At 44.2% G+C, this 19,841-nt stretch overlaps 1 protein-coding gene across 26 annotated transcripts in view; it reads left to right on the top strand.

Moving 5' to 3' along the window:
• The window catches only part of KTN1 (kinectin 1), a gene marked incomplete at its 3' end in the record, with an annotated part of 104,099 nt that extends 103,188 nt beyond the window's left edge, over positions 1–911 (top strand). For all 26 annotated transcript variants that reach the window (XM_081113511.1, XM_081113505.1, XM_081113504.1 and 23 more), the window contains one exon: positions 828–911. In XM_081113511.1, the coding sequence (XP_080969637.1) occupies positions 828–832 (5 nt within the window). The remainder of the gene's footprint in view (positions 1–827) is intronic.
• Between the last annotated feature and the right edge of the window lie 18,930 nt (positions 912–19,841).

Below are 19,841 nucleotides of genomic sequence, written 5' to 3'. Positions count from 1 at the left end.
TTGCTTCTTTTCCCCCTCAACTTTTTATTTTGAAAAATTTCACACAAAGAAGTGTTGAATGAATAGTACATTCACATAGCTTACCTGCTTCATCTCTCTCTCTCTCTCTGTATGTTTTGTTGATGTCAAACCATTTGAAAGTAATGATGACATTTTATCCCTGAGCACTCCAGTGTGCATCTCCTCAGAACAAACACATTCCTTTACAAGTCCACAGTATCAGTATCACATCTCAAAAAATAAAACAGTAGTTCTATATCATCATTCAGTATTAAACCCATATTTAAGTTCCCTCAATTATACCTCAAGTAGCTTTTATTTTTCCCAAACCAGCATTCTATCAAAATTCACATGCTGCACTTGATTATGTCCTTTGAAGGTTAATTTCTTTAGTCATTTTATCAGACTTGGAAAGCTTCATATGACCTCAGAAAATCTCTGAACCTATTTATGCATGAGTGGAAAGGTAAAAATTTCAGTCCCTCTTTTCAGTGCTGCTCACTCACCTGAATAGCTGTAGAGTTCTCTTGAGTAGAACTAATAAAAATGGATTCTCAGTGTTGTTCTCTTAAATGTTTTTTAATAGGATTTCAAAATCCTTACATTATTCTTAGTTTGGTATGAAGTTTTGACTCTCATATTTTAAAATCCATGTAAAAGTTTCTGAATTTTTTTCCCCTTGGATTACTATTAATATTAATTGCTTTGATCCTAGTTGAAAGGACCATGCTAGTTCAAATGTGTACTTCTGGTGCTTGTTAGATGTTTCTGATTGCCTTTTGTTTCTTTGTTTTAAAATGAATTTATTTATTTCTGATCTTTTACAGAGTGAAGTAATTGAGAAACTGTTCATTCAAGAATAACAGGAGGCATTGTATTATATTTTGCCAAATTAAAGCCTTATTTATGTTTCCACCCTTTCTACTTTGTCAGAAACACTGAACAGAGTTTTGTCTTTTCTAATCCTTGTTAGACTACTGATTTAAAGAGAGAAAAAACAAGCCAACTCTGTAGACACCTTCAGAGTTTAGTTTTATAATAAAAACTGTTTGAGTAATTAGACCTTTACATTCCTGAAGATAAAATAAACATGTAATCTTTTATCTTATCTTGCTCAATAAAATTGTTCAGAAGATCAAAAGTGGTAAAGACAATGTAAAATTTAACATTTTAATACTGATGTTGTGCACTGTTTTACTTAACATTTTGGGGAGTAACTGCCTCTGACTTCCACTCAAGAAAACACTTTTGTTGCTAATGTAATCAGTTTTTGTAATGGCATCAGCAAATAAAAGGATGCTTATTATCAGACTTGTTCTAATTTCATTGAGCTTTAATAGATTCTATTAGCATCACAGGCCAACACAGTTAGTGATTTCAACCTTCAGACAAGATGAGGTAGGCATTGTTGCTCATACAACCTCTCTGCTGGAGGCCTGGTCTTCTCTGGGATTCTGTGCAATGTAAGTCTTGTCCAGAAGAGTTCCGGTTACAGAAAGCACAAGCAAATATTTAGGGTTTCATGCTTACCACCCCCACTTGATGTTGAGGAGCTCTACTTTACTTTTACTATTTTTTTAAGTAATAAAAATTAACTTTTTTAGTTTCCTTCTTGCCAGGCACTATGTTATAGTTCATGTGTTAATCTTTTTTTTTAAAATCCTCACCCAAAGATATGTTTTTATTGATTTTTTTAGAGAGAGAGAGGAAGGGAGGGAGAGAAACATCGATAGGTTGCCTCCCAAACACACCCTTACTAGGGGTTGAACCCACAACCTAGTAGGTATGTATCCCAACCGGAAATCGAACTCACAACTCTTTGGTATCTGGGATGATGCTCCAAGTAACTGAGCTACCAGGCCAAGGCCATGTGTTTTTTTTGTTGTTGAAGAAGCTTTAAAAAAAAAAAATTGGTTGGCCTGGCTGGCATGGCTCAGTGGTTGAGCTTCGACCTATGAACCAGGAGGTCATGGTTTGATTCCCAGTCAGGGCACATGCCTGGGTTGCAGGCTCGATCCCCAGTGGGGGGGGGGGGGGGGGTTGTGCAGGAGGCAGTCTATCAATGATTCTCTCTCATCATTGATGTTTCTATCTCTCCCTCCCTCTCTCTGAAATCAATAAAAATACATTAAAAAATAATAATTGGATGAAAAACTGAGCCCTTCAGATGCTAAAAAACCACTGACAAATGTCTGTGCCACTGCATATTGAAGCATTAAAGTGCCTGGCCTCCCTGCAGTTTGTCATGCTTCTACCATGGGGCCTCTCCACTTTGTTCTCTTGCATAAAACTTCCTTTTCTTGACTTGATCCCTCACCATCTTGAGATCTGTTTAAGTGTCACCTTTCTCATCAGATCTATCTCCATCATCCAGTATCCCCCTGCCTCCCTGTCCCCCTACTTGTTTTTGTCTATAACATTTATAATTTTCAAATATATACTTGGTCACTCCACCAGAGAGTACCAGTAAGCTCCCTGAGGGCAGGAATCTTTTTGTTATTTGCTTTATCCCCAGCCCTGAGAAAGTGCCTGACACCTAATTATGCTCAAATATTTAAATGAATGAATGGATGAAATTTATTTTTATAGATTGAGGATTGTTGCTTCCCAACCTTTTCACCTCATAGCACACCTATCAAATAATATTTCTAAGGTATATAACCAGGGATGCCTGCCTAGGGATTTGGGCTTCCCCAGGCCTTGCCTGGCTGCTTTCAGCAAACCATTGGGAAATTGATCTGAAGGCCAGATACTGTGTCGGCATCTTCTCTCTCTTTTTCCTTCGTTTTGTTCTAAAGCTACTTATGTCTTTGCCACCTGAAAACAAACAAACAGAAATCCTGTCTTCTATTTTACAACCTTTCCTTTGCTACTCTTCTCTCCAGAGTTTAGTTTCTAAGAATTGTATAAAAAATTGTATTATTATTCAATCTTCCTCTATGTTGGAATTTTTAAAAAATAAAATAATTGCAAGAGACTCAGAGGACTCTGGTGTCTTGTTTGTGTCCTCTTCCTAAACATTCCAACCCAAATATTCATCTTTTTGCCTCTGAAATGGCAGAACATTGTTAATACTGCCTGTTCCAGTTAGGGGCAGTTGAAATTGTTAATGGTTATTTAATTTTATTAAAAGTCTACTGTTACTTGCATCAATTTATCTAATGTCCTTATGCCAGAATCAAATAGGAAAAGCTTATCACACTCCCATTTGGTTATTTTTCAGATATGCCAAGATAGCTCTATGCTCTCCAAGTCATTCCCTCTAGGTTAAGTATTCCCAGTTCTTAGTTGCCCTGAATATGAAGGGCCACACTAGCCTGCTTGCCTCATCCATCTCCAACTGCCCAGTGTAAGCAGTTCACTCACTGGGGGGAGAAAGGGAGCATCAGAACGAAGAGGGAGCTGTGTGTCCTGGGGCTGCAGTGGCTCCCCTGCCACTATTGCAGCCAGTAGACCCTGATTACTCAGACTGGGGAGAACCTACAGGGAGGAGAGAATGAGCAGTGTATTTGGGAGCAGACTTGTTGCTCCCCCAAAACAGAATGGAGAGAGCTGAAAGAGAGGAGTGAGGGGATGCCTGAGAAGCAGGCTTGTTTGGTGTGGCAGAACTAGTAGGTTTCCTGGAGGTCAGTGACCAGTGTACAGCAACCAGGCTGGAGCGGCTCGCAGGTGGTTCCCCAGCAGCCCGAGGGTGTAGGTGTGCACCAGTTGGCAGAAGCTGTTCGAGCCAGGGACAGATTTCCCACGTGTCTTGCATCCCAGGACAGACTGCATTTAGGCACCTGCCACTCATGGGATCTTCCCTCCATGGTGTGTATAGGACCATCAGCAAAGGGCTGGTCTTGTAAGACCCCCAAAGGCACCTGGTGGAGCCGTTGATTCTTGACTCCTCCCTGAAGTGGAGACAGGAGCCAGTACTTGTTATGAGGGTGGCCCGGGTGACTCTTGTGTCAAAGCTGTTTGCTCGGGAACAAGCTGCTTGCTCTTCATCCTGACATCTGCCGGGTCCAGGTGCTGGAGCTATTTTAGGTGGCTGACTACAAGAGTTCCTTCCCACCTCCCCTGAGCAGATTTCATGAGCTTGTAATTGCTCTGAACCTATGTGTGTGTGTGTACACACGCATGCTTTATAAGCTTGCTCAGTGATAAGTATGATTTAGAGTTCTAAGGAGCTCCCTATGGATTTTCCTGTCCTTTCTCAAAGCAACTGGGTCCTCTGTCCACCAGGGGATAAAGTCTCTGAAGAAGAGTTCTGAATGAGCCTGGGGTGAATGTTCTCTTCTTGTCAAGCTCAGCTCCCTGGGTTTCGGGGTGGAGAGAGCTGAGAGGGAGGAGCTGAGGGAGCCAGGGAAGAGCGTCCTGTGGGCTTGCACACGGCTCTGGGCTTGAGGCCAAAGCTGAGGGGTGGCAGGACGGGACTCCTCTAACACCAAGGTTCTCCTTCAGAAGCGAACTGGACAACAGGTCATCAGCCAGGCCAGCTGGGAGAACTAACCAGAAGATAGGAAAACCGAACAAAAGAAAGGAGATTTTAAGTTATAGAGACATGTTTTTCAGTTAGATACAAGGAAGAAATGCCTCCCAATAGGTCCAGAAATCTTAAATGGGTTTCTAAGGAAGTGGACAGCACTCTGTTCAAAGATGCTGTGAACAACAGAAGTAGCAGCAACATCCCTCACATTTCTAAAGAATTCAGGTTCCTATTCGTTGAGTTTTTGTAGCCTCAACAATGTATCACACTCATGGAAGAGGAGGTTCACATTTTAAGCCACTGGCTGGAAATCACAAAGGGATGCTTGAAGGCACCAGGCTTCAAATGCAGATCTGACTCCACACCTCTAGGTTCTCTTCAGTTTTTTTTTTTTTAATTTATATATATAATTTATTTCAGAGAGGCAGGGAGAGGGAGAGAGACTTAAACATGTTTCAGAGAATCACCCATTGGCTGCCTCCTGCATGCCCCTGCTGCAGAGCGAGCCCGCAACCCAGGCATGTGCCCCTGACCATGATCGAACCTGGGATCTTTCCGTCTGTAGGTCGACACTCTATCCACTGAGCCAAACCAGTCAGGGCCTCTTTCTTCAGTTTTAATAATAGACTCCAAAGCAATGTTGGAGGTTTCACAGGGCTGTTGTCAGGACACAGAGGTTACACGTGTGAAAGCACTCAAGAATGGGCAATACTCTGCAAATATAAAAGGCATTCACCATACCCATGGATTCTTAGCGTACATCATATATGCAATCACTAGGGGGAGGCATTAGACAATGCATATAGGCAAACTTGGTTTTGGAAGGAAAGTATGTTTTTTTCCTAACTGTTGCTCAGGGATTTAAAATAGAAAAGCAAAGGCTTGTATTAGGGACTGGCTGCCATTCTCATTAAGGTTTGATGTGCTTTTGATGAGGTGTTTCTATGAAGGCATCGTAGTGTATCATGAATAGTTTGGATAGTGGGTGATGCTCAACAAATGAATGGAAGATACTCAAGGCTGAGCACAGACTCTCTCATGGTTCTTTTTGCCTTCTGTTTGCTCTGTGATCATTTCTGTGTTTGTTGAGGTTCTGTTTCTCCTTTATTGTTTCCACTTCATTTCTTTTTAGACCGTGTTTGTTGTTCATGTTCCTGACCCTTCACATCCCTTTCATGGTGTTCTGAGCTGGCCCATTTGGCTATTTTATCCAGATCATTCTAGGGCTATTTCTAGGTCATGTTCTTCCCCACTTTTTCCTATGGTGATTTGTTTCCTTCTCTTTCCATTCTTCTAGAATTCGTCATTATCCTTCTGCTAGCTGCAAAGAATGTTGGACTAGGAAGCCAGGTCTCATGAATACCACTAACTGGCTGGTTGGCCTGAGACATAGCAGAATCCCAGTGAACCTTTGTTTTCAGGGAAATTATAATTATAATTTCCATGTTCACCATCCAGGTGTATTTTGCATAGTAATCTGGCTTTTGCCTCTTCTGTGCTTTCAACATTATCCAAATAGTCCATCTTCTCTGCCACTTAAAGTATTCCTGGGGTCAGTTTCCAGGTCCTCATGAAGAAGTCTCCAGCTGCAGTGTCTGCTCTGTTACGTCAGATGATCCTCTGGCCAGAGCAGACCAATGCTGTGTGCGGCTCTGTTCCCAAAGGGAGAGTGGCTCCCTTGCCTTTGTGTTACCACTTGCTAGAAGGGTCCCAACGCAGTGTTGTTTGAACTTCCATGTATGGTGGAGTTTTACAATCATCTCGGTTGCCTTTCTCACATTCAGGACTGCCTGGAGGTGGATTCATATCATAGCCCCCACGCTTTCATCCTGAGAACCTTCTTTAACAACCAAGGACCAAGGCCCACCATCCTACACTGTTCTGAAAACAGGTTATGTGCCAGGCATAACAAAAGTTATGAACCTATCAGGGGACAAATCTTGAGTTCTTTGCCAAGGACTTTCCTTGTGCATAGACTGTTGTCAGGCCTGTTCCTATGGCTTCTGAACACGTCGGAGCCTCAGTGGTGCACACAGGAAGCTCTGGCTGAAAATGACATCTTTGTTTTAATTGAAGAAAAGTTGCCATAGTCACCGTGACTACCCTCTTGTTCAGTCCTTCATGGTTCTTCCTTCTACATTTCTCTTAATCTCCATTCATTTCAAATGCCATCATAATGTGTTCCAAACTGAAGAGGGCGTGTCAAAAGGACACAGGCTTTGCTTAAAGGGACTCCCCTAATCACATCTGGGGCAACTTGAGCATAAAAGTTATTAACAGCAATGGATAATAGCACATTGCATTAAAAAAGAATCCTCCAGTTTACATTTATACTAAAATAAAGTGGAAGGGGAGAAGGAAAAGCTTTTTTTTTTTTTTTAGAAGAATGCCAATTAATAAACAGGACTGATTAAAAAGCATTTTTTAGCCACTATAGTAATAATTCAGGTAAGAATTATTAATGGATGCTGAAACCACTTGGTGAAGGGTTTGGGGGGAAGAGAATATTCATACAGTCCCAAAGTATCATCCTCTAGATTACTTGTGAATTTAAAAGGGAAAAGGGTAGTCTTATGATGGAGAACTCTGGCAGACACTACCTTAACTAAGCGATCAGACAACAGCACCAAGAATGGACAAATCGACATAGTGGCCTCGGTGAGACATGCGAGGACACCTGTGTGGGATTCTTGCCAGAAATGTTGAGCCTGCATGGAATCAAGAAGAGACAATCAAACATCCAAATCTGGGAACATTCTGCAAAACAACTGACCCGGATTCTTAAAAGAAATTCAAGGTCATAAAAGACAATATGTCTGGGAACTATCCCAGATTAAAGGAAATTAATGAGACATTTCAGTGAAGTGCAGTGTGTGGTCCCTGGATCCTGGATATGGGGGAAGTCAGACCCTAAAGGACAGCATGAGGACAGCTGAGGACATTTTAATACCGATGGTAATAGTGTTACATCAATGTTGGGAATCATAGTTTGTGTAATAAAGGAAAAAGTAAATATCATTTATTTTGTATGCATGAGTGTCTCAGAAAAAGAACTGCTATGTTTTTCTAAAAGTTTCCCAATATTATGGACTCGTAAACAGTCCTGTGACCCGGGCTTGCTTCTTTTCCGATTTCCTCTCCCCATTTTCTTTTCTGTGTTTTTCAGTTAGAGGGATCTCACAGAGAAGAGGGAGAATCAAGAGATGGCAGTTGAAGGGCATCATGACTAGGTGGTGTTTCCCTTCAAAACAATGGTGGGGCAGCCACAGACCTGGACAGCAGGGGCCCCTTGTTTTTGTTGGACCAGTGCTTGTATAGCACTGGTTTGGAGAGGGGCGGGGGTGGTGAGACTTTTACTTCCTCTGGGTCCTAAAAGGTTGCTTGTTTTCTTTGCTTTTTCTAGCTCAGCGTCCAGAGCAGGCATCTGGAACAAGGGAGGCTCCATCAGAGAGCCTGTGGGTCTTGTAGCTCCTTGGGCTACACCAGGGGCCAGAAGCCCACAGTTCTTTGTTGAGAGGAGAAAAGTTGTTGCTATTTAAAAATTATCATCATCATTATTATTGTTATTCTCACTGTTATTGTTACTTGAGTTCCCAAAGTAAAAAAAAAACAAACCTGAAGGAACATAAGGTGGACTTCATGAATAATAGAATTTGGAAAGAATGAATAATTAAACAAGAACAGTCTTTCCTGCCAAACACGAACTTTTTCTTGGCTTTGGAGAATGTCTTTGGTTTTGTGTTTTTGAGTTAGAGGAGATAAATTGAATTTGACATCAGGAGTATTTCAGAGAAAGGATCAAACCATCAGAGCCAAGCACCAGGATGGGGAGATGTTGATAGAAGCCTCAGACATGTGTGGGTGACCCCAGAGCACGGATGACTCTTGCTCTATGTAGTGTCCACAGGGGCGGCTGGAGGTCTGCCAGGGGCCTCTGAGGTAGCCTCCTGGAGTCCTGGCACCCATCTTGGTGCAGAAGAGCATCCAAGGTCCTGTGCTCCCCACAAGGGCACGCAAGGAGGGGCTGAGAGAGGCCCCGGGTGGGGCTGGGGAAGATAGGGTGCATCGACATGTATTTCAATTTGACAGTTAAGTTCACTACCATCAGCACAATAGGGCTCAGCTACAGAAATTAAACTGATTTATATAAAATTAACATTATGTCTTGCCAGTCTGAGTGAGAGGTTGTAAAATTCGAATGGCTGTACCTATTTTGTTGGGCTTAGCAGGGGCCTAAACAAATGAGCAGGCCTTGTTCTGGTGTTACTGAGTGGGCGGTATTGGAATTTGTTTTGCTTGTTTTGTTTTTGGATTAAATGGTTTCCCAGGACTGCGAGGCCAGGCCCTTTCTTTTAGTCCAGTCTCCTGGTCCCCTCTGGGATTCCTGACACACAGGGCCCTGGGTGGTCTGCAGTGAATCTCCCCCCCCCCTCCCCCGCCTCCCCTCCACCTCCTACCTTCCAGCCTCAGTCTGCAGCTGGTGGCCTGAGATGATGGAGATGACTGTAAAGGCTGGGGACATGGGGCCCACAGCAGAAGCCACCAGCAGTTCCTAAGAGGCAGGAGGTCTCTCCCACTCCACAGGGGCAGGAGCACTTGCTACTGTTTTTCTTCCAGCGCCCACATCACTTCCCCAGGACGCGGTGGTCAGTCTGAAGGCAGCTGGGACGAGTTTCAGGGAGCACGGAGCAGGGGTAAGAGGCATCCCCTGCAGCTTTGAGCTCCCTACGCCCCTCCCAGCACCTTGTACAATCCCTTGCCACAGCAGGAAGGGCTGTGCTGGGCAGCTGCCCACTCAGGGGAACCACCGCCTGAGGTGTGAGGCCTTCTGATGGTCGTGACCTTTGGGGACCCAAGGAAGTTACACAGAAATCTGTAGCATTAGGAGCCTCAAGAAACTGCAGTTGTTTGGCTTTGAGTTTTATACCTTGAGTCATAAATTGTCCATGACCCAAGAGACTCACCGACCTAGGAATCAGCTTGCACCATTTGAGGAGGATAAGGTGGGGTGGGTGCCTCCTCCACTCCCGGGGAGCGTTGGCTGGGACTGACTGTTAGGTGGCCCAGAAAGCGGCGTAGGAAATAAAGAGAGCCGAATCCATCAGAAAAGAAAGGAGAGGAGAGGTTTTTTTCTGCGACCCCGGGAGACCCATGAACCCCAGAGACAGGGCCAGTGGATTCGCACCCACAGGGAGTGGGGCTTCGTTTTATACTGTGGTTGGGTGAGGGCCGGGGACGTGAACTGAGGAAGTTCCCGCCGCCGGGGATCAGCAGGGTATTCAGGAAGGAGTATCTGTGTGGGGGTCATTGTGGATACCAGGGAGGAGCCGGTATCTGCGTCTGGCACACTGATCTGTTAGAAATTCCAGGGAGGGTCCATTATCTTCTCACGCATCTGCATGCATCTGATCCTGGGCTCTCTCCGACCTAACACTGAGGAGCTCAGGGGTGGTCCTGGGCTTTGGAGGTTGCAGCAAGCCATCTGAGAGCGACTTGTGTATTTTAAAGGACTCTTTCTCCAGCTCCTCCTCCTCAGCACTCCGCTGTCCCTGGCACTCCAGGTGGTGACAGCTGGATGCTACCTGGCTGCACTCACCTTTTAAAGGAGGGTCAGCACGCAGCCAGGCACCTACCCTGGAAAGGGTGGTAGGTGTAGCACACAAGTCAGCTGACAGTTTCTTTACTTGGAAAACTAGGAGTGGGATGGGGCTGGTTAAGGGAGGAAAGCATAATGGAAAAGGAGGTAAAAGATGCAGCTTATTCAAAGCACATTTGCATGACAATGCAAATACAATAGAGCAGAAAATCAGGGGAAGGAAACACGCTGATAAACAATGCCATCAAAATTTACCTCCCAACTTCTTGGTGGCAGAGACAAAAATTTAGCCTAGTAACAGGCAAGAGACTTTCTACTTACTACTACTAATAGCTAATAGTTCATGACTTCTAGGTACCAGGCACTGTTTAGGCACTTGCCAGGGAATGTCTTCCATCCTCACAACAACTCTGCGAGGAGGTTCTAACTTTATGCCCTTTTTTACTTATGAGAGAACAGAGAGAGAGAGAGAGAGAGAGAGAGAGAGAGAGAGAGAGAGAGAGAGAGAGAGAGAGAGATTACATAACTGGGAAGTGATGGCCCAGGGACATTATGCAGTAAGACTCCACAGCCCCACCCTTATCCCTCAGCCTACTGCAATGCTGTTTCAGCATATGGAAAAGGGGATGCATACGTCTTTTTGGCTTCTTGAAATGCATCATCTAACCAAGAACCAGCAAAGTGTTCCACAATTGCCCGAGGGGCCAAAGCTGATTCCACCTGGTCAATAGTATGTTTGTGGATGGAGAGTGGAAAGCCTGTCTCGAAGCAGGTGCAACGAGACATTGGGCGTCCTCCATTCCTGAAGGTCACTTAGAGAGGCAGAGCGGCCGAGAGCCCTTGCTTCCCATTAGGCTTCCTAAACTCCAGCTTCTGCCAATTCCAGGGATGGATTCAGAAGTGACGATGGCTATGTTGAGAGTTAGGAGTAGGGGGTAAGGCTTTCTTTTAACCAAGCAGCATGTCTTTGTATCTGGCTCATCTCAGATGTCCCTTATTCTCTTGGCCTCACCTGCCTTCTGGACGCAGCTGCTTACTCCTCTCAGCTGCTGAGGTGGGATCGCCTGGCGTGGCTCTGGATTCTGATGTCCAGAGTCTCAGGCCCCTCCCAGCATTTCTGGACGTGCATGAGTGTCATACCACATGTGGGGGCTCTGGCTTCCACGGGGGCAGGGCCATGTGATGCAACTCAGTGCAGGGAAGAGAAGCCCATGGGCCACTTTGGCCGAGGAGACTAGAGATGGGCAGATAAATTCTGTCTCCATTTTCCCTTTTGATGAACTTTTTTCCCCCTCTTTATAGCCTGACCAGGGATGTCCTGTGTGGCAAGAGGGTACACCTATTGGGCAATGGCTGAATCTCATTAAGACTTGCTGGGAAGTAGTGGACAGCACAGTAAGACAACCCGAGTTTACTTCCCATTCTTCCCTGACCCACCCTCCTTTCCCTTCACTTTGCACTTTCAGACTAAAGCATCAGCCTTTAGCCCTGGCCTAGGGAATGTAGGCTAAGAGGAATCTAACATGAGCTTTGGAGTCAAAGTGAAGTTCCTTCTGAGCTTGCCTTCTAGGTCCCTGTCCTGGGCCATTCAGTTTCAAGGGAAGGTGACTCTGTCCATGGACCAGACTGTCCAGGAAGCAGTGGCTGTGTGGGGGCTGTGGGCTCTGCAGAGGGAGTCTACTCCCCATATCCCCATGCAAGTGTGACCAGGGTGGGGACGTCAGAACCAGAGGACGAGGACAGCTGCCACCATCTTTTATTGCCTTACTGTATACCTGGTCCTGCCTTGATGGTCCCACCTTCTCTCTCTCTTTTAAAAAAAAATTCTTTTTATTGATTTCAGAGAGGAAGGGAAAGGGAGAGAGAGATAGAAACATCAATGATGAGAGAGAATCATTGATTGGTCACCTCCTGCACATTGCTTCCCACTGGGGACTGAGCCCGAAACCCAGGCATGTGCCCTGACTGGGAATTGAACCATGACTTCCTTGTTCATAGGTCGATGCTCAACCACTGAGCTTACGCCGGCCGGGCCCATCTTCTCTCTTTTGTCTGCACTGGTAGACATGCCTCTAGCCTTCAAATCCTATTGTACTGAGGTGATCCAAATTCCTCTGACTGAGCCTTATGTCTTTCCTTCCTAGCAAGCCCTCCAGGAGTGCGAATCTCTGTTGTGAATTAGTGATATGAGAAAGTTGCTGCTCTAACTTTCCGTTCTAATCACTCTGAACAAATTCCCTTGCTCTGATGTGACTGCCAGATTCCCGTGGGACTCCTCCCAGATGAATTGTGGACAGCTGAGCATCTCATTGGCAAAAGAGAAATAAGAACTGGAACCTACCCCCCTTGGTCATCTGTTGGCCCCTGGCTGTAGAGAAGTCTCACTATGAAACACCATGTGGTCGCCAGAGACACATATTTCCCATCCGTTTCTATTGGCTCTCATTCAACAATGACATAACCCCCGATTTCATGAGCTAATGAATCACTAAAAATCCAATTAAGTCTTTGGGGTTTATAAAATGTCCCCCAATTTTCCTGTAGATGTAATAAAATTACAAGGGCACAGCTACCCCACAGCAAAGCTGCTCAACCTCCTTCCAAGCCAGTGATGAGGAGCTTCCTTGGTGAGAAGGGTGGAAGGAGCTGCCTTGTCTGAGGACAGAAAGGATGAGTTCGTGCCTTCAGTCCCGGAGGCTGGCTTAGGTGGGAGATGAGATGGAGGAAACTCTCAGTGTCAGAGAAGCAAAGCCACATAGCTCCTGGCACCAGCCACGTGGTTCTGTCCTTTTCCACATCAGAGCTCTCAGGTGGGCAGCTCTGAGGCAGGGGTGCATTGTGGGGACCATGGCCCTCAGACTGAGACGGAAGCTCTCGTGGGGTTACTGCTTGAGAAAAAATAATTTCAATGGCCCCTCCCTGAGCTCGTCAGAGAAGCTCCATTTGGGCAGTTGGTGTCCTGGGGCCACGGCCTCAGAGCAGCGGGCACCTGGGCTGCTCTGAAAGTAGCTCATCAGGGGGAAGATGTTGGGGGTGATGAAAGGCAGGGAACTGCAGTAAAGGCAAGACAGGGAGATGTTTGAAGAGAAAGGAAGCATCAGTGTTTGCGCCTGGAACAGCTGCCCTGCTCCAGGAGCCAGGTGCAGGCTGAGTTCTGAGGCCCCATTGCCCAAGCCTTGGGCCTCCTCCTCCATCCACCATCACCTCTGTCTCCCATTCTCCTCCCCTTGTCTGGTCCCCAGGAGACTGAGGAGCTTAGGGGGGCTTCATGGATAGAAGGGTCACCACAAACGTGCTTCTAGGATTAACTTGAGCCCTTTAGACCTTGGAGTCTGGGTTTTTTTCTGGGAAAATGTTTCTGCTCTCCCACCTTGGATACCCGTTGTTGCCTGATGGATGAACATTGAGGCAGCACAGGGCCATTGCTCCTCAGGCTGTGTATGCTGCGGGGACAGCCAGGATGAAAACAGTCTGGTGCATTTGCAGTCGAAGCCTTTTTCCACAGGTCCTTTTGGGGACCTGTAAACAGATCTTTTGCCAGTGTTTTCTTGGTCGTATCTTTGGTGCCAGGGTGTCTGACTGCTGTTTTGTCTGGAGGTGCATCCAGAATTGACTGCAGATGATTCAGCCTGGGGTCTAGTTTCTCTCTGTCCGGAGACTCAGCAAGACTGTCAGTGGATAGGCCTCCTCGGACCTCTGACTGCAAATCCACTCGGCTCCTTTGTCTCTGAGTGTCCTCCCGTCTGTGTGGAACTTTCAGTAGCTGGGCCTGTTCCTGTGAAGATGGCGGGGTAAATTCCCAAAGAAGGAACAGGGTAGCGTTTCCACGGTGGCGGAGTGCTTCTGTTTTTCTCCTTGTTTTGTTCATACCTCTTCTCCTTCCTTACATAGCTTTCCTTTTAAGGTTAATCGAGCAGGGGGTCCCATTAGGCTGTAGAGATACTCAGGGCTGCTGGTTTTCCTTGGAGTGCTGAGAGATAACTAATGTTCCCTGTCGAGAAGAGAAATACTTAACCCTGGGAACCTAGGACTGCTGTCCACATGGCTGCTTCTCTGTGTGAGGCACACTACCTACTGATTTTATTTTTCTGATCATCTGGGCAGCTCCTGGGTTTTCAAACTTTTAAAAGAACCAGACCCCTCTTCAAGTGAAATACTGTAGCCGTGATGTATTAAACAGAGAGAGCAGAAGCCTTGGTGTGGAGGTGGGACGGATGCTCTACCCTCTTGACCTTATCTCCCCCTCCTTCCCTTGCAGCAGTCCACAAGCCTGGCACTCTGTGGAACAGGGAAAAGCCACGTGCTCGCAGGAAGTGTGAGCCGGTTTACCTCGGTACTTACTGGCAAGGCCATGACACCGGCAAAGACAATATATCATCAGTTTGACAAAAGCATTTTAGGGAATTCATGCTACAGGTGCTACGGCTGCTACACAGACTGTTTGATGCTTAGTTCCTGCCTAGAGGGAGGTAACCACTTAATTCCTATAACAGGTACATGCATATGTGGATGGTGGTGGTGCTGAGTGCTCATTTCCGAGGTGGCCACTGCGACCCAGGCCAGAAAAACACAAGGATGGGAGGGAGGCACTTGCAGTCTCGAGAGCTACAAGTCTGCTCAGGACTCCAGCAGAAGAGGCTCTTCTGTAATTTCTGAATCAAAGCTCATTGACAGTCAAAAAGCCAAAGAGTTGCCTTAATCCATGTTGGTGCAGTGAAGCTGTTCTCTTCCATTTGACTTGAGGACCACGGATAACAAGTTAATGACTTTGGTGACTGTTACATAATTGTTTCAGGGCTTATGTGTTAGGACCGGCCTCTACCTGCCCTACAAGTTTTCCATGCCCATATGTGTCTATCCTCATTGCTGGAGCCTACCATGGACCAGTCACCAACTTACTGGGCTGCATCTTTCTCAACCAGCACAGCTAAGGAGATGTGCACAGCAGGTGGAAATGTGTGATCGGAGGGTCGCTGACTGACAAGGCCTTCCTTGTATGTGATACCAGCCTACCCTGCCAACTGCTGTTACCCCTCCAGCTTCCACTTAACCATAGTGGTCATCCACTGTGATCACAGGCATTGTTAGCTGCAGCCCACTCTGTCATGTGGCAGAAAAAAGGAACAAGTACTTGGAAATAGCTTATAGGCTTAGTCTGATTAATCACATCCTGTTAATCTCCCAATATTTCTGAGAAATCACTAAGGGAAGCCTAGTAAGTGCTATTAGTTCATGCCTGAGTGATTGCTAATTGGTTATTCATTTAAAAACCTGAAGAAATTATATTGAATGTTGTTCTCTTTATCTGGAAAGTGGGTTGTTTTGTTTGACCGAGTATTAGCCGTGACATCTTCGGGTTAGCACAAACCACTTGGTCCTCCTTGAAAATTCATAGATACAGAATTTTAAAAAATTCTTAAGTAAGTATTAAAATAATAGGTATTACATTCTCTCTCCAATTTATTGGTCCCATAACACTGAAATGGGACCTGTCAGGCCCGATGCAGCTTGCCTGCTCCGTCCATGGGGCCTCCCCTCTCTCCCTGGAGATAAGCATGGGTTCCCTCTCCTGCTTCCACCCTATGACACGTCCCTAAAACACATTGTTCCATAAACTATCTTTCTGCTTTATTATAGTAGCAATCCTTTTTTGAATCTCTTTAATTTTCTTAGTTATCATGGGAAATACAGTTGTGAAGGGTAATCATTGCGTATGAACAGTGACAGTAACCTTTTGGCTTATTATCCTTGTCTAAAAGCTTGCTGACAAAGATGCTCTCCTGGGGTGCAGTATATTATTCTCCCATTTTGTCCCCAGACACAAGAGGTAGACACGGCAGTGAATACGGACTGTAGTGGAAATCAGGAAATACAAAGTTGGATGTGAAATCTTGGCTCATTTCTTCAGTCACCTTCAGGTCACCTTTCACCATGTACGATGTTGAACTGTTGAGCTGTTAGAAACCTCAGTGCGTGGAAGTGAGAGCCTTGAGACATGCAAGCATTGTGGTTTAACATATACTTTAAGGAATTTTGTGTATAATATGGTACAAGTGAGCAAAAGCAAACAGCCGTGTGGACCCACTGGGCCCTTTGGATGTCTTTTTATGTGGTAAAACCCCAAAGCCTATCATTTATTGAGCCTCAGATATGTGCTAGGTTCTACAATTGTATTATCCTGGTTTTCAGATAAGGAATCTGAGCCTCCAAGTGTAAAGGTAACATTTTCAAGTTCACATGGATAGTAAGAAGCAGAGAAGGGATTCAAAGTCTTAAGCATGGCCTCCATGGTAGTCATTAGTGCCATTTATTTCCAGGCCAGAACATTCAGTCACAGATTCTCTTGAAAGGGTGATTGGCTATTCTGTTAGCTTGCATCCTTGGGTAACTGTGATGAGCAGAATACCCTGGCAGCTTGAGATGGACATGTGGTATGAGCATGAAATAAACCTTTGTGGGTTTTGGTCATTAAGATTTTGGGATTCTTTGTTACTGCAGCATAACTTGGCATATCTTGGCTAATAAATGCTCCAGGAACGAGGTTAACACTGCTACCTAAATTAGCTCTGTAATTTTTCTATTTGTCAGGTAGAAGCAGCAGGCTGAATCATCTTGGGGGGAAATAATGATTAAATGTCTCTAAGTGCTAACAAGGTAGGTCATGGGTTTAAAGGATCTTTTACAATAATTTTTTTCAGTGCTTTCTTTATTATCAATTTCTTTTCCCGCTCTTGCCTTTTTTTCTCTACCTTCTACTGCTCCCATTCCATGCCCCGAGTCTCCTTTTAGTCTCTGTACAGATTGGATGCCCAATGCACTCAAATATTTTTTGAAATAGGAGGGAAATTTGAGAGTCCAGGAAAGCAATGTGTTGAATTCCAAATTCGTTTCCCTTTTGTTGACAATTTGGTTTAAAAATGATGTTTAAGAAGTTCACCTTTACCTTTAATGCAACAAAGCAATTATAAGACTCAAGATTTTAGTTTTCACATGTCTTCAAAGTTCTTTTCACCCCCATTTCTCCTGGTACTGCATCTACGTGGCCTGAGGAGGACTCCTGGCTTGGGTGCTTGTGCAAGCAGATTGAATTTATTTCTGGTTGAGCCCATCCCTATCTGTCATCCAGTTATCATCAATAAATATTTAAATGTCAGGGCAGTAACCTTCGAATAGAGCCCTGGGTATTAGGCTTCTGCAAGTTCTAGGTGATCATTATTAATTCAATGAACGTAGTTGTAAATTGGCTAAGAACACACAGTGGAAGCGATTACTAGTGCTCTTGTCAACGTGGGTTCACTCCATTGAAATATGTTTTAGGCTTGCTTTTGCCTCATTCCAAGAAAATATGAGATGTAATTTGCTTCAAAATAAATGCTCCTTTAGTTTCTTGCCCAAATATTAAACAAGAACAAGGCAGGTTGGAAGAGCCATATTCATATTGTTCTGAATGATTTGGAGGTTTGCAGGGTCACTTTTTGAGCTAATGTGAATGAGCAGGCAAAATGCTTTTCACTGAGATGAATTATGTGTTCAGGGTTACCTGGTTTTTATCTGAGTTAGACAGAGAAGTCAGAAGTAGATATAAATGAAATGACCCATTATCAAATAATCAATGAAAAAGCTACACTCCTGCAATGTCTCTGGATCAATAGACAAGTTACCTTTCAGATAGATGAATTATTCTTGTGTAGTTCAGAGCAGAACAAAGCCCACTTCCAGCCAGACTCGCCAAATGCATTGTGGGTGAAAGCAGAGAAAGAAGGCATTAACCCACCAAGGACAAAAGGGGGGTGCTCCCTGTGCAGCAGCCTTGCCTACGCTGTGCCCAATGATGGTATTGGGAACATGTTTTGGTAAACACTGATCCAGAGGCATAAGCCACTGAAGATTAAGATGATAGCAAAGATGAGACTCTGGGAAAAGGTATGTCCTACCCTATGGGCTGGAGTATAAATCGGCAAAGACTTTCTGAAAGGAAATTTCAATTATCTATCCAAATTTAAATTTCTATACTCTTTGACCTAACTACCCAATTCTAAGAATTTATCCTACAAATGATATTACATATGTATAAAAAGATATTTGTGTAGGCTGTTCCTTTGTTGTGGTAATAAACGCATAATGCAACTTGAAAATGTTTATAAAAAAGGGAATGTTTAAGGAAACTATCAATATGTTGAATAGTATCAGCCATTTGAAAAATGAGATAAATATCTATGTGCTGATGTATATGATCTTGGGGAAGTTTTTCAGTCTCTCACGGCTTGAGGTTTCTCATTTGTAAATTGAGTGCAGTATTTAATAATTATTAGAGTGACAGACTAAATGAATATATTTGTGTGTTTATATGTATGTTGTCCATATAATTTTTTTTATTTTTGGGAAGGCTAAAATTTAGAAAAGTAACTGAGAAACTCAGTTAATAGAGCTACGTTTATAATCCCAAGACCTCATCTGGGAGTGGGGGTGGAAGATGGGGGAACAAAGGTGAAAAGAAAGCAGTCTTTATTGAAAATATACATTATGCTAGGCTATCTGCCATCTACTAGTAGTTTAATCATATCGATTAATTCTCACAATCATCTGAAGTAGGTAATATTATCCTAATTTTACAAATTAGAATAATAAAATCCAGAGAAACTTGCTAAGGTTCTACAGCTGTGAGCAGCAGAATTAGGCTTGCAATCTAGGTCTAATGTCAAAGCCACGCCCTGCCACTGCCTTCCCTGCTGAGACCAGCGCTCACTCATCCCTAAATAGTCAGGGTCTAGCGGGGGGCCTGTCTCCACAGTGCTTGCTACACTTAATTAAAAAAATTGAGGATGCTGGCCTAGATCATCTCTGGCTTCTTATTCTTTAATGTGTGGGAATAATTACTATGATACTTAATCCACTATGTAAGTTTCTCTGTACTTATTTATCCCACCTTCATCAGTCACCATTGGCTAAGTTATGCTGCAGTAACAAACACCTCCAAAAATTTCAGTGGACGACTACTTTATTACATGGATTTCATGGGTGGATTGCCGCTCTGCCTCATGCTGCCTGTGAGTGTGATGGGAGAGGAAATGAGGGATGAGGAAATCATGCAGTGGTCCTGAGAGCTTCTGCACAGAAGTAACACATGTCAATCCACTCACGTTTCAGATGGTCAGACATGAACACAATAGGGTGGGAAGAGTATGCTCGTCCCTTAGGGAGAGTCTCCTTTGGGAGGGCCCACTTAGGAGAAGCTAGTAAGAGGAGCAGCAGATATTTTGAAGAGTAATGCAATATGCCCCACTATTCTATTGCAAAGTACGTTTTAACCCCCTTAAAACAGATACTACGTTTTCTACTTCTATTTAGCTTTCACTCTTCTAGTTCTAGCACTTTCTTCACTAGATAGTTAAGCTTATTTTTTCATTTATGGGAGTCAGTCTTATCCCAAATCAGCAGTTCTCAAAATGTGTTCATGGAACCCCAGTGGTTCCTTAGACACTCTCAGGGGGTCCACGAAGTCTAAACTATCTTAGCAATAAAACTAAATTGTTATCTACTTTTTCACTCTCATTCTCTCTCATTTCAGATGCTATATGCCGTGTGATGCTGTAATAGATTGAATACAGAAGCAGATAGGAGAATCCAGTTGTCTTCTATGAAGCCAGGCATGAGATTTGCAAAAGTGTAAGTCAATACCATTCTTCTCACTAATGTTTTTGTTTTGGAAAATATAGTGTGTTTTATAAAAATGCTAATAGGTTTTTAAAAATAAGATTAAAAAATTCATTTTAA

The sequence above is a fragment of the Myotis nattereri genome (genome assembly GCF_964212035.1).
Source record: "Myotis nattereri genome assembly, chromosome: 1".
Taxonomy (NCBI): Eukaryota; Metazoa; Chordata; class Mammalia; order Chiroptera; family Vespertilionidae; genus Myotis; species Myotis nattereri.
This window is presented reverse-complemented; position numbering and strand designations above follow the sequence as displayed.